The sequence below is a fragment of the Diabrotica virgifera genome, chromosome 2 (assembly GCF_917563875.1).
Source record: "Diabrotica virgifera virgifera chromosome 2, PGI_DIABVI_V3a".
Taxonomy (NCBI): Eukaryota; Metazoa; Arthropoda; class Insecta; order Coleoptera; family Chrysomelidae; genus Diabrotica; species Diabrotica virgifera.
Window position 1 is genome coordinate 162,715,602 of NC_065444.1, and position 15,849 is coordinate 162,731,450.

The 15,849-nt window shown below is 31.4% G+C and overlaps 1 protein-coding gene across 3 annotated transcripts in view; it reads left to right on the plus strand.

Moving 5' to 3' along the window:
• The window catches only part of LOC114330704 (ADP-ribosylation factor GTPase-activating protein 1), a 73,839-nt gene that overhangs the window by 21,215 nt on the left and 36,775 nt on the right, over positions 1 to 15,849 (plus strand). For all 3 annotated transcript variants that reach the window (XM_028280118.2, XM_028280120.2, XM_028280119.2), the window contains exons 2-3: positions 6,129 to 6,410; positions 13,634 to 13,890. In XM_028280118.2, the coding sequence (XP_028135919.1) occupies positions 6,129 to 6,410; positions 13,634 to 13,890 (539 nt within the window). The remainder of the gene's footprint in view (positions 1 to 6,128; positions 6,411 to 13,633; positions 13,891 to 15,849) is intronic.

The following is a 15,849-nucleotide window of genomic DNA, read 5'->3' on the forward strand; positions in this document are numbered from 1 at the left end:
GGAAACGAGAGCTATACGAGCTAGTTTCGGAGGAGAACATTACTGGAAGCCAGGAAGAGGTTTTGATTGCAGCCAAGGATAGCAGGAAACGGGTTTTGTGTGAAGACATTCTCAGTGCATCAGAAAAAGGTCAGTCTCATTTGTTTGGACATGAATGTATGGGTTTTTCGTAGTAAATACCACATTTAAAATTGAAAAAACATAATCAATAATATCAGAAAAGCTTCATCAAACTTAAATAGAATTGTTGCTGATAAATCATAATAGTTAAATGTTAATAAAAACTTTCAATTGGAAATCAATAGGAAATAAGACTCCCATGTATAAATGTTATGTTTAAGAATAATAAGATATAGCAAATATTAAGCAGTGATTGCCATTTAAATAAAATAAACAATATTTTGATTACAATTGTAACCCATATGTGTTATTATTCTACTCTTTTCTTTCCTATCCCGATTAGGAACCATTAAGAAATACTTAGAAGCCACGTATGTAAGTAATTAATTTTATAAAAAAGCCCTGAGATTGAAAACATATTGATATGTGATCTGGTAAATTAATTAGATTATTATTAAAGCATTGATTAAATTAAATGACATATAAAATTATTATCTCATATCAATAATCAAGATCACAACAATATATATATATATATATATATATATATATATATATATATTATGTGTATGTATATAAATTGTGTAGAGGCATTTAAATTTAAAATAAATGTAAAACCTATTTTAGGATGGGGAAAATGATTGATTTCGCGACCGTCATCTCTTCGGCGAAATAAATTTTGTACGTATCTATATTATGAGTATGTATACATAAATTGTATAAAAGTATTTAAATTTAAAATAAATGTAAAATCTATTTTGGCATGCGGGAAAAAGATTGATTTCACGACCGTCATCGCTTCGACGAAATAAATTTTGTACTGGTATTATTATAATGTACGTATAATAATAATACTAATATTATTGAAGTGAAAACTTCTTTAGGGACGTTGTGCACTTTTAAGATGGGGAAAAATATTGAATTAGCGACCGTCATCGCCATGGCGAAATAAATTTTTGAAGTGAAAACTTTTTTAGGGACGTTGTGAACTTTTTAGATGGGGAAAAAGTGTTGAATTAGCGACCGCCATTGCTTCTGCGAAATAAATTTTTGAAGTAAAAACTTCTTTAGCGACGTTGTGCACTTTTTAGATAGGCAAAAATATTGAATTAGCGACCGTCATTGCTTCGACGAAATAATGTTGTGAAGTGAAAACTTCTTTAGGGACGTTTTGGTCTTTTTAGATGGGGAAAAAGTATTGAATTAGCGACCGTCATCGCGACCGTCATTGCTTCGACGAAATACATTTTTGAAGTGAACACTTCTTTAACGACGTTGTGCTCTTTTTAGATGAGGAAAAATTATTGAATTAGCGACCGTCTTTTCACTTCAGCGAAATAAATTTTTGAAGTGAAAAGTTCTTTAGGGACGTTGTGCAGTTTTTAGATGGGGAAAAAGTATTAAATTAGCGACCGGTATTTGTTCGATGATAAAATTTTTGAAGTGAAAACTTTTTTAGGGACGTTGTGCACTTTTAAGATGGGGAAATAGTGTTGAATTTGTGACCGTCATCGCTTCGGCGAAATAAATTTTTGAAGTGAAAACTTCTTTAGGGACGTTTTGCACTTTTTCGATGGGAAAAAAGTATTAAATTAGCGACTGTCATTGCTTCGACGAAATTAATTTTTGAAGTGAAATCTTCTTTATGGACGTTGTGCCCTTTTTATATGGAGAAAAATATTGAATTATCGACCGCCATCGCGACCGTCATTGCTTCGACGAAATAAATTTTTGAACCGAAACCTTTTTTAGGGACGTTATATACTTTTTAGATTGAAAAAAATGTTGAATTAGCAACCGTCATCGCTTCGACGAAATAAATTTTTCAAAATCAAAACTTTGTTAGGGACGTTGTGCACTTTTTGGATGTGAAAGAGGTATTGAATTAGCGACCTTTATTGCTTCGACGAAATAAATTTTTGAAGTGAAAACTTCTTTAGAGACGTTATATACTTTTTAGATGGGGAATAAGTGTTGTACTAGAGACCGTAATCGCTTCGGCGAAATAAATTTTTCAAATGAAAACTTCTTAGGGACATTGTGCACTTTTTAGATGGGCAAAAAGTATTAAATTAGCGACCGTCATTGTTTGAAGAAATAAATTTTTAAAGTGAAAACTTCTTTGGTGACGTTGTGCACTTTTTAGATAGGAAAAAATTATTGAGTCTGCAACCGTCATCACTTTGCCGAAATAAATTTCGTACGTATATAATATATATTATGTGTATGTATACATAAAAAGCAACTGATCTTGTAATTTATATACTATAAGAAGTTTTCACTTCTTTCGGCACTCCCATGAGTGCTTTAATTTTTTTTTCTATAACACGTCTAGATCTAAAACTCCCCATAACACTTCTCTTTGGACTCTATAGTTTAACATAGACGTGATCAAATAGATAAATTTTTAATTTTTGCGATTTAACTTTGCAATTCACGAAGCTGCACCTTTTATTTTTTTAAATTCATAACTTTTACGAGAAGCAGACTAAAAGTCTACAACAATTGTCAGTCTTCACAATGGTAAGAGATATGTGCTGTAAAAATTTCAGAAATTTGTTTTTAAATGGAACGTTGTAGCGAGTTAAACCGTGATTTGCAGATGAAGCAGTTGAGAAAAATAGCAGGAAATATAAAAAAATAAAATAAAAATTACATTTTTATTCAGTTGCAATGCGAAGGCAAAACAATCTTATTTTTCACTTAGAATACGGAGCGCAATCCAGCACTCTGAATCGACGATTTTCGACTCTTGTTGGAGTCTCATCGGAGAGAACGCAGGCCTGCTGCTCCATACTCTAAGTGACCAACACCGAGAGTTTATCCCCCACACCGCAACTGACGTGAATGGACTAGGTGACTAGCGTCATCTGGCAATTGAAAGGTGAAGTAGTTTTCAATCCTAATAGCAATATTAACAATATTTAAAAATATTAAAATATTACTAGAAGATTTTTAAATTGAAAACTAATTGGTCCATTTTCTTGGTAACACCTCCAAGGCTTCTAAAATTTTCAAGCCAGATGGATGCTGAAGCGAAGAAGACAAGAGGGAATTCAAAAAACTTACAATTCACGACCCCGTCTGTTCAGCTGGTAAATTCCAACAGAAAATGGACCTAGTTACTCAAAGAAGTACCGACCAACAGAAAAATAAAATAAAAATTCCATTTTTATTCAGTTGCAGTGCGAAGTCAAAACAGTCTTATTTTTCACTTAGATTTCACTTAGTATTCTAAGTGAAAAATAGGATTGTTTTGCCTTCGCATTGCAACTGAATAAAAATGGAATTTTTATTTTATTTTTATATTGGGCGTTACTTCTTTGAGTAACTAGGTCCATTTTCTGTTGGAATTTACCAGCTAGAACAGACGGGGTCGTGAATTGTAAGTTTTTTGAATTCCCTCTTAGTCGAGGAAATGAAGCATTTTGGCTCGCAATTTTTTCGTCCAGCATGGATTTACTTGAAATTTTCACAGAAGGTAGGGAATAGTCCAAGGATCATTTTCTATATCATGCCGCTGTACGCTAAAACCTTGGGAGTGGTTGCCACCCCATCTCGGGGGCGGGAATTTTTTATTACATTTTAATCATGTAAGTCGATGTAAAAGGTAATTCTAAGAAAAAAATGTTTTTTACATTTTCTTCGTAAAACCAACATTTTTCGAGTTATTCGAGCTTGAATGTAACAGTTTTTCGATGAAAAAATCAACTTTTTTCACTAACTAGCACAAACCAAATTCTTTTTCTGTAATATCTCTAAGACCAATACAAACCGAGATACGACATGTTAAAAGTTAGCTTTTTTCGTCAAATGCATAATTTGAAATGTTCAAAGTAAAATAACGGAAAAACTTTGCATTTTTCGAAGAAAACTTAAATAATCTTTTTTCAAATATACAGTAAGTTTTTTCAAAAAATATTAACAACAAGTTTCTAGCCTGAAAACTAAGCGACTTATGATCAAAAATAGGTCGGTACCTGCTTTTCTCTATGAAAAAATCAGTGAAAACAACCCCCTAACTACCCTCCTAATTAAAAATTGGTCTTCACCTTTCCGTAATTCCTTTTATATTTGGTCTATCAATAAACCCAAGAAGTTTGACCCATTTAAAAGGCCCAATTTTAGAAAAATTAGGGTTTAAAGAAAAATTAATTTTTTGGAATTTCTCATTTTTCACCTTTTACTTCAAAATATCTCCGAAAATACCGGAGATACGAAAAAAATGATAAACTACTAAATTATAGCTTTTTTAATAACTAAAATTCCCTTGTGCATACGTTTTCATTACAGTGAACAGTTAGCGAGATATATTTGTTTAAAACCTCTATTTACGAGCAAACACCCCCTTATTCGAGCCCTTTAAACCCACCCTAATTAAAAACTAAGAAATCTTACGGAATTTAGTTCACACTGTCTTATAACTCTTCAAAAATCCTACAGTCATTTTTGAAAAAACTTTTTATCGCCAAAAATGAAGGAGCTATGTTTATAAAACCAATTTTTCTTTTCGAAAAATTCGGAGAGACCGCTTATGGATAATTTTCAATGTAGGTATAATACCATAGAACCGGTTCGTATACTAGAAGATGACTAAAAAACTATTTGTATGTATTTGTATTTGAACATTTTTGTAAATTCGTATTTTTGTGTAAATAAATGTTTTTGTAATTCTTTAATTCTACTTTTTTTCTGTATAGATCTATAAAATATCTACTTATAAAAACTGTAATGTTATTAAGGGTGATTTTTAAGGGTTGAAATATTATATTATTTCCTAAAGTATAAAACAATCATTATTTAACCAATCAAAACCAAATTTTACCCATATTAAAGTTTACAATGTTTTTATATAATTTTTGAAAATAAGGGATAGTTAACACCCCTAAAAATAATCAACGCCCTTAAGCATGATATAGAATATAAAGTATAGGGTGAGATGATCCTAATCCCAAATTTTTATGTAAATCGATGCAAGCCGAAATTATTCTTTTAGGATAAGTAAATCTTTTATATATAGCTCCAACAAGGGTGGTTTTAAGGGTTGAAATATTATGATAGTATATCTTAATGCATAAAACAATCATTATGTAACTAATAAGAACCAAATGTTGACAATATTAAAGTTTAAAATGTTATTTTATAATTTTATACAATTAGGGGTAGTTTTCACCCTTAAAAAACCAAAAGCGTACAACGGCTCAATATAGAAAATGAACTAGAGGGTGTAATGAGCCTAAACCCAAATTTTTGTACAAATCGATGCTGGACGAAAAAATTGCGAGGTTTTGCCATTTTTTCAGCTTCATTTCCTCGACTATCTTATCTTCTTCGCTTCAGCATCCATCTGGCTTGCAAATTTTAGAAGCCTTGGAGGTGTTACCAAGAAAATGGACCAATAAGTTTTCAATTTAAAAATCTTTTAGTAATATTTTAATATTTTTAAATATTATTAATATTGCTATTAGGATTGAAAACTACTTCATCTAGGAAAAATAAAATTGGACCGAAGATATTAGACAAAGACTGAAACACGAATCGATAATAACAAAGATCAAAAAAAGAAAATTAAAATGGTATGGACACATTAACAGAATGGACCAGGGAAGACTACCAAAGCAGGTGATGGAATCAAAAAGATATGGTAAAAGAAGGAAAGGGGGGCCAAGGAAAAGATGGATCGATCAGATTATAGAAATTGGACAGAAAAAAGGAAAAACACATTAACAAATGAAAGAGTTAGCAAAGGGCCGCCAGAAATGGAAGAGACGGATAGAGGATGAATAAAACCTCCGACGCCCCTGAGGGGCATAAGGAGTTTCGAGAAAGAAGAAGAAGATAAAGCTGGAAACACTAAATAAAGTAGACCCAATTTTAAATTTGTGGTTAATTCACATTTTCTAGTAATTACCAAATTAAAGTGTCAGTTTAAAAGAAAATATCATTAGAACAATATAACTTTTTCTTTCTCACTTTGACTTAATATTATTTTAATTTTATTATTTCAGAAATGCTTTGAGTGTGGAACACTTAATCCACAATGGGTGTCAGTCACATATGGAATATGGATTTGTTTAGAATGTTCTGGGAAACATCGTGGGTTAGGAGTCCATTTATCATTTGTACGATCTGTTACTATGGATAAATGGAAGGATATAGAACTAGAAAAAATGAAATTAGGAGGTAACAGAAATGCTCGGATATTTTTTGAAGCACAACCAGACTGGCACGATGATATGACCCTACAACAAAAATACAATTCTAAAGCTGCAGCTCTTTACAGGGATAAGGTAACTATATATGATTAGTATTGTTGTATCCTGAAAAGTTCTTGCCATCATAATGCTCTCAAAGAAGTATTATTTTCTAATATTATCGTCTTTAATGTTAATACATTTCATCCACTGGCATTCCAATGTCATTATCTCTTCTCTATAGTGTTTCTGTGAAAGTATTACAAAATTCTCATCTACAGCCACAATGGGTTTTTGGGAAGACAATAAGCACTGCATTGTGGAAGATCTTCAGGTTTGAGAATAAAATAGAAAAATCCGAGAGCGCCATATCTGAGGCTCCAGGTGGGTGTTCCAGATCTCCATATTGCTAACTACTTAAATTTCAGATATAATGGGGACTTTATGGTCAGGTGCATTGCCTAAGTAAATAAGAATGACTTTTTTTCTTTAAGCCTGGTCTATTTTCAAGAATGCTTGCGTCCATTTTACTTATACTCTGGGCTAATTAGCAAAATACAAGGAAAAGTTATTTACCAGCAATTTTATTGCTGGAATCGAATCTTATTATTGTATGTATTAATAATATAGATATGCAAAGTCCGCAGATAGTGTGCTACTCTTTTTATAAACAAAATGGCGCCCGAAAATCGTGTTTTTTTCAATTTTTGCTCTATAACTCCAAAAATTTTAACTTTAGACCAAAAACACCCAAATAAAAATTCACCGCAATTAAATTCTGCATAGAGACTTGTTTTTTCCGATTTACTTCGACGAAAACTTCCCCCGGAAAAAGCGGGTTTTTCCAACAAAATCTTTAATTTTCAACTAAACTTTTAGATAAGTAGTTGTTAATCAATAATTAAATAACTTGGTAACGTAAAAGCCCTTTCCATATATATTATAATTCCAGAAGTCTATGAAAATTGAATGAACAGTTTAGTAACAATTAAAATGTTAATTAAAAATTTACGGTCGCTATAATAACGACAATAATTATGATGCATAAGAATAACTATGATTTTTTCATAAAAAGACACTATACCTATCTAATGTACTTTACAGAATTGAAATTGGACTATTTAAGCGGCCTCAGGAATATTTTAAAATTATAAACAATTTTTTGGTTTATAAACAAATAGAATATCTCGGGAAATATTAGACTAAATTAAATTGTGAAAACGGTATTCGAAAGACAGCGGCAGGACGCTTCTTTTAAAAGAAAAAACGTTTAATTATGACTAGTGGTTCCTGAGATACAACCGGTCAAAGTTGACCGGAATTTACGGCAAAGATATAAACAATAGGATCATAATTTTCAAACCATCACCTTTTTATTTTTGTCCTCTTTCTCCACACCAATTTTCATATCTTTAAAATCCTCATAACATATATTATTATAATAAAAACTATCGATAATACGTGTGAAAATTGCCAAAAATAGCAAAATTCCAATCAAAAATTAGGTTGGAGAAAATGTAACCCTCAAAGTTCAAAATCGGTATACGTTAACAAAATGCATTTTCTCGGCGTCCCATGGAGCAATTTCCTTCATTCTTTTTTTGTTCCCTAATAACTCGAGTAGAGCCATCGAACTAACGCATTATTAAATATCAAACTTGCTTTTGTTTTGTTATAATAGATTAATTTATTTATAAGAACAGAAAATTATATATTTTTTCCAATTGTAGGCTTTTTTTAGATAAACTTACTACAAGTGTACCTTTTAAAGTTAAAAACATAAATATTCTCATTTGAAAGCTGTATAATTATTTAAACAATTTTTATTTAAACAAATTAAAATTTTGTGTTATAATAAATAAATTAATTTATTATAACAAAACAAAAGCAAGTTTGATATTTAATAATGCGTTAGTTCGATGGCTCTACTCGAGTTACTTGGGAACAAAAAAAGAATGAAGGAAATTGCTCCATGGAAAGCCGATAAAATGCATTTTTTTAACGTATACCGATTTTGAACTTAGCGGGTTACATTTTCTCCAACCTAATTTTTGATTGGAATTTTGCTATTTTTGGCAATTTTCACACGTATTATCGATAGTTTTTATTATAATAATATATGTTATGAGGATTTTAAAGATATGAAAATTGGTGTGGAGAAAGAGAACAAAAATGAAAAGGTGATGGTTTGAAAATTATGATCCCATTGTTTATATCTTTGCCGTAAATTTCGGTCAACTTTGACCGGTTGTATCTTAGGAACCACTCGTCATAATTAAACGTTTTTACTTTTAAAAGAAGCGTCCTGCCGCTGTCTTTCGAATACCGTTTTCACAATTTAATTTAGTTTAATATTTCCCGAGATATTCTATTTGTTTATAAGCCAAAAAATTGTTTATAATTTTAAAATATTCCTGAGGCCGCTTAAATAGTCCAATTTCAATTCTGTAAAGTACATTAGATAGGTATAGTGTCTTTTTATGAAAAAATCATAGTTATTCTTATCCATCATAATTATTGTCGTTATTATAGTGACCGTAAATTTTTAATTAACATTTCAATTGTTGCTAAACTGTTCATTCAATTTCCATTGGCTTCTGAAATTATAATATATACGGAAAGGGCTTTTACGTTACCAAGTTATTTAATTATCGATTAACAACTACTTATCTAAAAGTTTAGTTGAAAATTAAAGATTTTGTTGGAAAAACCCGCTTTTTCCGGGGAAAGTTTTCGTCGAAGTAAATCGTAAAAAACACGTCTCTGTGCAGAATTTAATTGCGGTGAATTTTTATTTGAGTGTTTTTGGTCTAAAGTTAAAATTTTTGGAGTTATAGAGCAAAAATTGAAAAAAACACGATTTTCGGGCGCCATTTTCTTTATAAAAAAAGTAGCACACTATCTGCGGACTTTGCATATCTATATTATTAATATATACAATCATAAGATTCGATTCCAGCAATAAAAGTGCTGGTAAATAACTTTTCCCAAAAATGGCCTATTCTCCGATAATCAGCCCAGACTATTACAAGTTTAAAACAGTACTCTTCATTTATAATTGTACTTTTTCAAAATAGCTCGTTTTTAGTCTAATAATCAATAAAATTCTTTCTCATTTGTTTCTTTCTGTCACATTACACCAGTTGTTTAGTTGCTTTTGAGTCTTGTAATCTCTGGACATGTGCAGCCATGTCAGTCTCTGACTTTTTACAAGTCGTAAAATGTTGAATCCTTCATTCAGTTCACTAATTTCGTTTTCTTTTTATTCTCCATATACCATCGACATCTTTTTTGCCCTCATATCTCACATCCTTGCGGTTGTTGCGGGTCTAATTAGGGTTCTGAATTTTTTTTATTATAGTTTATTTACTACATAAAATCAATAGATAAAAATAGTTTTTATAATTATTATGAGCATGTTTTTTTTTGTACAAAAGGGTGTATGTATAAATTTTGATTTGTTATATAGTGATAACAAAAATTCCACTAGTCTCTTAGATTATTGAAATGTGCCTTTAACGCTAAGTACTTTACTGCACTTCACTTCACTGCTGCTTAGAACCTATATCGTAGCCCCAATGGTTTGTGCCTCTTCAGTCTCCGAGTCTGTTCACTATTATCTAGCAGGTTTAGTGCAATATTGTTTGGGTGGTTTTCCAATTTTACCAAAATGTTGGGTGCTGTATTCACTTACTATTTCCTTAACTGTGGCTACTTGGAGATTGTCGCAGACTTTCCTGTTTGGTATAAACCAAGGTGCATTTGTTACGGCGCATAGTACCTTCGACTGAACGCGTTCCAATATTTCTATGTTTGAGTTTGCGGCCGTACCCCATAGTTGTACACCATATGTCCATATTGGTTTTAAGGCTACTTTATAAACCAATAATTTGTTTTTTAAGCTTAGTTTTGACTGTCTTCCCAATAGCCAATAGTATTTGCTGAGTTTCAAGCCAAGTTGTTTTCTTTTGTTAAAAATGTGTTTTCTCGAGGTCAGTCCTTTGTCCAAGTACATCTCTAAATACTTGACGCTGTCAGATTGAGACAGATCTTGTCCATTTAGTGTAACAAGTGGCACTGTACTTCTGCATTTGGTAAATGTAACCTGCACTGATTTTACTTCATTGACTTTGATTCTCCAGTTTCTTGTCCAATCCTGGATTTTCACTAGATGTTGTTGGAGAATTCTTGCAGCTATGACTGGGTCTTTGTGTTTGACCATTATCGCTTTATCATCTGCAAAGGAAGCTGTGATTGTTTGGTTGCTTACTGGAAGATCAGCTATGTACATAAGATAGAGAAGTGGACCAAGAACACTGCCCTGTGGTACCCTGCCTTTATCAATGTGATTTCTGATGTTGTCTGTCCATACCTCACAGTAAAAAAAGCCTGGTTATTAATATTAATTTGTAATAGATGTGTATTTTTTACCATTTCAGGTTTTTTCTTTTCTTAGTATATAGTCTGGGCTGATTATCGGAGAATAGACCATTTTTGGGAAAAGTTATTTACCAGCAATTTTATTGCTGGAATCGAATTATAAGATCCTATATATTAATAATATAGGTATGCAAAGTCCTCAGATAGTGTGCTACTTTTTTTATAAACAAAATGGCGCCCGAAAATCGTGTTTTTTTCAATTATTGCTCTATAACTCCGAAGATTTTAACTTTACAACAAAAACACCAAAATAAAAATTCACCCTGATTAAATTCTGCATAGAGACGTGTTTTTCCCGATCTGCTCCGACGAAAATTTTCCTCGGAAAATGCGGGTTTTCCCAACAAAATCTTTAATTTTCAAATAAAGTTTTAGATAAGTAATTATTTACCAATAATTAAATAATTTGGTGACTTAAAAGCCTTCTTGGTTTAGATTATAGTTCCAGAAGCTGGTGAAAATTAAACGAATATTTTAGCAACAATTCAATTGTTTATTAATAATTTACAGTCGCAATAATAACCAAAATAATTACGATACACTGATCAAACTTTGAAATCTTATAAAGATGAGATGCCTATTTAACATTTTGTCGACAAAATATAATTTTTTTATTTTTTTGCATAATCTTTAAATGTTAAAAAAAAATAGTTATAAACAAATTAACGTTTCTCAGAAAGTTTGTATTATATTATAATTTTAAAAAATAGCTAAAATGCGCATTTCAAATATCTTGAAAATGAATGCCTTAAAATTTTTTGCAACCATTTGCAAAAAAGTTATGAAACAGCAAAGTAAACATACGATTATTACGGTGTTTATAATTTTTTTTTAATTCTTTCAAAGCGTAGAAGTGAGTTTAAAGTACAAGCTAATTATTTATAAAAAAATATCGATTATCAGTTTAATGGTTATATTGTAATTAAAGATTATAAATATATTTTTTTATAATTTACACGCGCGAAAGTAGAATAATACAGTACCGTAGCTACCCGCCCACATACACAACTCGCCCGAGTTTAAGCGTGTCAGTCGCTTCGAGTGAACATTTTATCTCCGGCTCTGTATCAAGCCTACTTTCGCGCTAAAAATTACAAAAAAAGTATTTTTAATCTTTGATTAAAATATAACCATTGCACTAATTTTTGACATTCTTTGTGAGTAATTAGATTGTACCATAGACTCACTTTTAAGCGTTGAAACAATTAAAACAAATTATAAACAACGGAGAATTCGTATATTTACTTTGCTGTTTCATAACTTTTTTGCAAATGGTTGGAAATTTTTTTTAAAGCATTCATTTTCAAGACCTATGAAATACGCATTTTAAGTATTTTTTAAAATTAGAATATAATAAACAATTTCTGAGAAATGTTAATTTGTTTATAACAATTTTTTTAAACATTTAAAGATTACGCAAAAAAATGAAAAATTTATATTTTGTCGACAAAATATTAAATAGCCATCACACCTTTATATTCTTTCTAAATTTGATCAATGTCTCATGATTATTTTGGTTGTTATTGCGACTGTAAATTGTTAATTAACAATTGAAAAATATTAGTTTCATTTTCATCGGCTTCTGAATTTATAATCTATAATAAGAAAGCTTTTATTTCACCAAGCTATATAATTATCGATAAATAATTACTGGCCCAAAAAATTTATTTGAAAATTCGAGATTTTATTGGGAAATCCCACATTTTCCGAGGAAAATTTTCGTCGGAGCAAATCGGGAAAAACATGCCTCTATGCAGAATTAAATTGGGGTGAATTTTTATTTGAGTGTTTTTGGTGTAAAGTTAAAATCTTCGGAGTTATAGAGCAATAATTGAAAAAAATTCGATTTGTCGGCGCCATTTTGTTTATAAAAAAAGTAGCACACTATATGCGGACTTTGCATACCCATATTAATAATATATAGGATCTTATAATTCGATTCCAGCAATAAAATTGCTGGTAAATAACCTTTCTTTGTACTTTACTAATTAGACCAGCGTATTATAACTATCTTTTTTTTTTCAAAATTTAAAGATTATGCAAAAAAAGAAAAATTTATATTTTGTCGATAAAATATTAAATAAGCATCTCATCTTTATAACCTTTATAAGTTTGATCAATGTATCATGATTATTTTGGTTATTATTGCGATCGTAATTTGTTAATTAACAATTGAATTGTTGCTAAAATATTCGTTTAATTTTCACCGGCTTCTGGAATTACAATCTATACCAAGAAAGCTTTGATGTCACTAAGTTATTTAATTATTGATTAATAATTATTTACCTAAAACTTTATTTGAAAATTAGAGTTTTTGTTAGGAAAACCCGCATTTTCCGAGGAAAATTTTCGTCGGAGCAAATCGTGAAAAATATATCTCTATGCAGAATTTAATTGCGGTGAATTTTTATTAAGGTGTTTTTGTTGTAAAGTTAAAATCTTCTGAGTTATAGAGCAATAATTGAAAAAAATACGATTTGTCCGCGCCATTTTGTTTATAAAAAAAGTAGCACACTATCTGCGGACTTTGCATACCTATATTATTAATATATAGGATCTTATAATTCGATTCCAGCAATAAAATTGCTGGTAAATAACTTTTCCATGAATTTTGCTAATTAGCCCAGAGTAATATTCCACTATTTGAAGTTTTTACAGGTTTTATCATCGCGTTGTATCAAATGATTTTTTCACTTTTCTTAATATTGTTGTTAGTAGTAGATTTTTAATAGTAATTTTTTTTTCACTCGAAATCCAGTTGTATTTTTTCTAATTTTGTATTTAAACGTTACCTATACGATACTAAATAATGTTTTAGCTCTTTCATGAAAGCAAAAGTGATGAAAACTTGTTTAAATTTGTTTTTTTTTTCTTGTTAGATTTCCACTTTAGCTCAAGGAAAACCATGGGATGAAAGGAAATCTCCCGCTCAAAATTACACAAGTAATTTAATTGGAGGCAACTCATTACAACATTCTAGCTCAAAAACCAATCACACTTCTTCTGCCAGTACTTACCAATCATCGTCTTATGATACATATGAGGGTGGTTATCAGAATATGAACTCCCCAGAGTTTAAAAACCAAAAGGAAGCATTTTTCTCAAAGAAACAAATGGAGAATGCAAGTAGACCAAAGTAAGTTTTATTTTTTACATTCAATGATCCACATTCACATTACCAAAAACAAAGATTTCGTTACACTACCTAAATGAATCTGGAAATCGTTCTAGCGTACTAAATTTTATTACTGCAGAATTTATAACACCTAACCATCAACGGAGACTAATACTGCGACAAAAAACTCAAACATATAGATAGATAGATTCAAAAATATGGCTTTTTGGCGTATTCCACTGTGACCCTTGCAGATATATTGTGGTTCTCTAGTCCTAAATTACAGACCTTCTCTAGACTGACTCTTTTTAAAAGGTCTAATAGCTTCGAGACTGAATTTTCCAGGTAGTTCTTTGCCAGTGGATTTTCTTCTCCTAATGCAAAGAACCGCACATTTGCCAGAATATCATACTATATGGAATGTGCTCTGCTGTTTCTTCTTCCAGGTAACATAATCTGCACAGGTCATCATCTGACAATCCCATCAGCTTCAATTCAAGTGCCTATTCAGCTTGCAGTGTCCTGTTAGCAGACCTACTATAGCTTTGACCGTTTTCCTATCTTTGTTTATTAGGTGTGCCGTAAATTTTGGTAAATGTTCTGTAATTAACTGTTTCGCCTGTCTTTGTCCTGGTGAATTCTTCCACAAATCTAAAGATTCTTGTAGCCGTTCTTGTAACTGCTTTTGCAATGCCGCAGAAGGGTTCCGGTCCAACGAATGGCATTGATGAGCCTTGTTTGGCCATTTCATCTGCTTTTTCATTGTCCCTATGACCCTCGTGCCCCGGTACCCAGGCTACCGTAACCTTGCTACGATCTCTTAGTTTATTTAGGGCACACACACAATCCCATACTAGCTTAGAATTGACCTCTACATAATTGAGTGCCTTAAGCGCTGCCTGACTATCTGTGAAGATTACAACTGGACGGAACGTTCTTTCCTGTCTTTCTAGTTCTTCCACGTAGTGATGGATTGCCGTTATTTACGCCTGGAAAACTGTGACAATATGTTGCCGGCAATATATATTCGGTATGTTGCTGGCAACATTGCAGCATCTAATGAAAATATCGCCGTAGGGCCGAGCCATGTGGCCGAAATATTGCTGGTATTTGAACACTATTGCAGTTAGTGGCTGATGCGTTGCCAATAAGTTCGAACTGTTGTGGAAAATCTTGCATGTTGCTCGGCTACTCTGTTGAAATTTAACTTGGATTTGTCAAACATACAAAGAAAAATGAATTTATGGTCAAATGAAAACACAATAAGTAATAATTGGACTTCGTAAGTCTTAGGTTTCACCAGTACTTTCAATCAAAGTGGACGACAATTGGACAAAGTGGACAATTCATATCGCGACGGCGGAAAAGCAGGAATTTATTAGTGGCAAGATGATGATTTTACAGAAGACCAAAAAAAAACCACATCATTTTTCATTTAGGACGTATCTTATTATGTTTAGTAGTACCGTTTTCTATAATTTAAAGCCTTCCGGAAATTGTCCCAGCTTTAACCGCTGGTTAATAGGTGCCCGTACACTTACTTCTAAAGCGAAAACCGAAATAACTCATTTTATGCAAATTTGTCAGTTACGATGTCTTGTCTTTACAATTTTACAATAAGGTACAATTTCACTAATTTTGAGTAATTTTTACTAAACTTTCGGTCATAATTGTTTAAACGGAAATGACTTCAAAACCGGAACTAAAAATTCAAGCTCGACTTTATACGCTTCGATTTATATGTCACATATACTATTTCTGCGACTATAATATGACACTTCCGTTTTGAACTTTTTAACCGGAAATGATATAAAATCCGAAAGGATACATTCTCATCTAGCTAAGGCACGTCGAATAATATATCGCTTACGCTTTTTCGGTGACTTCAAAACGGTACTTTCGGTTGCAACTTGAAAGCCTGAAGTCCGAGGTCAAAAATCCTAATATTTAATACGATCTTTGGATTATAAGCTTTCATTC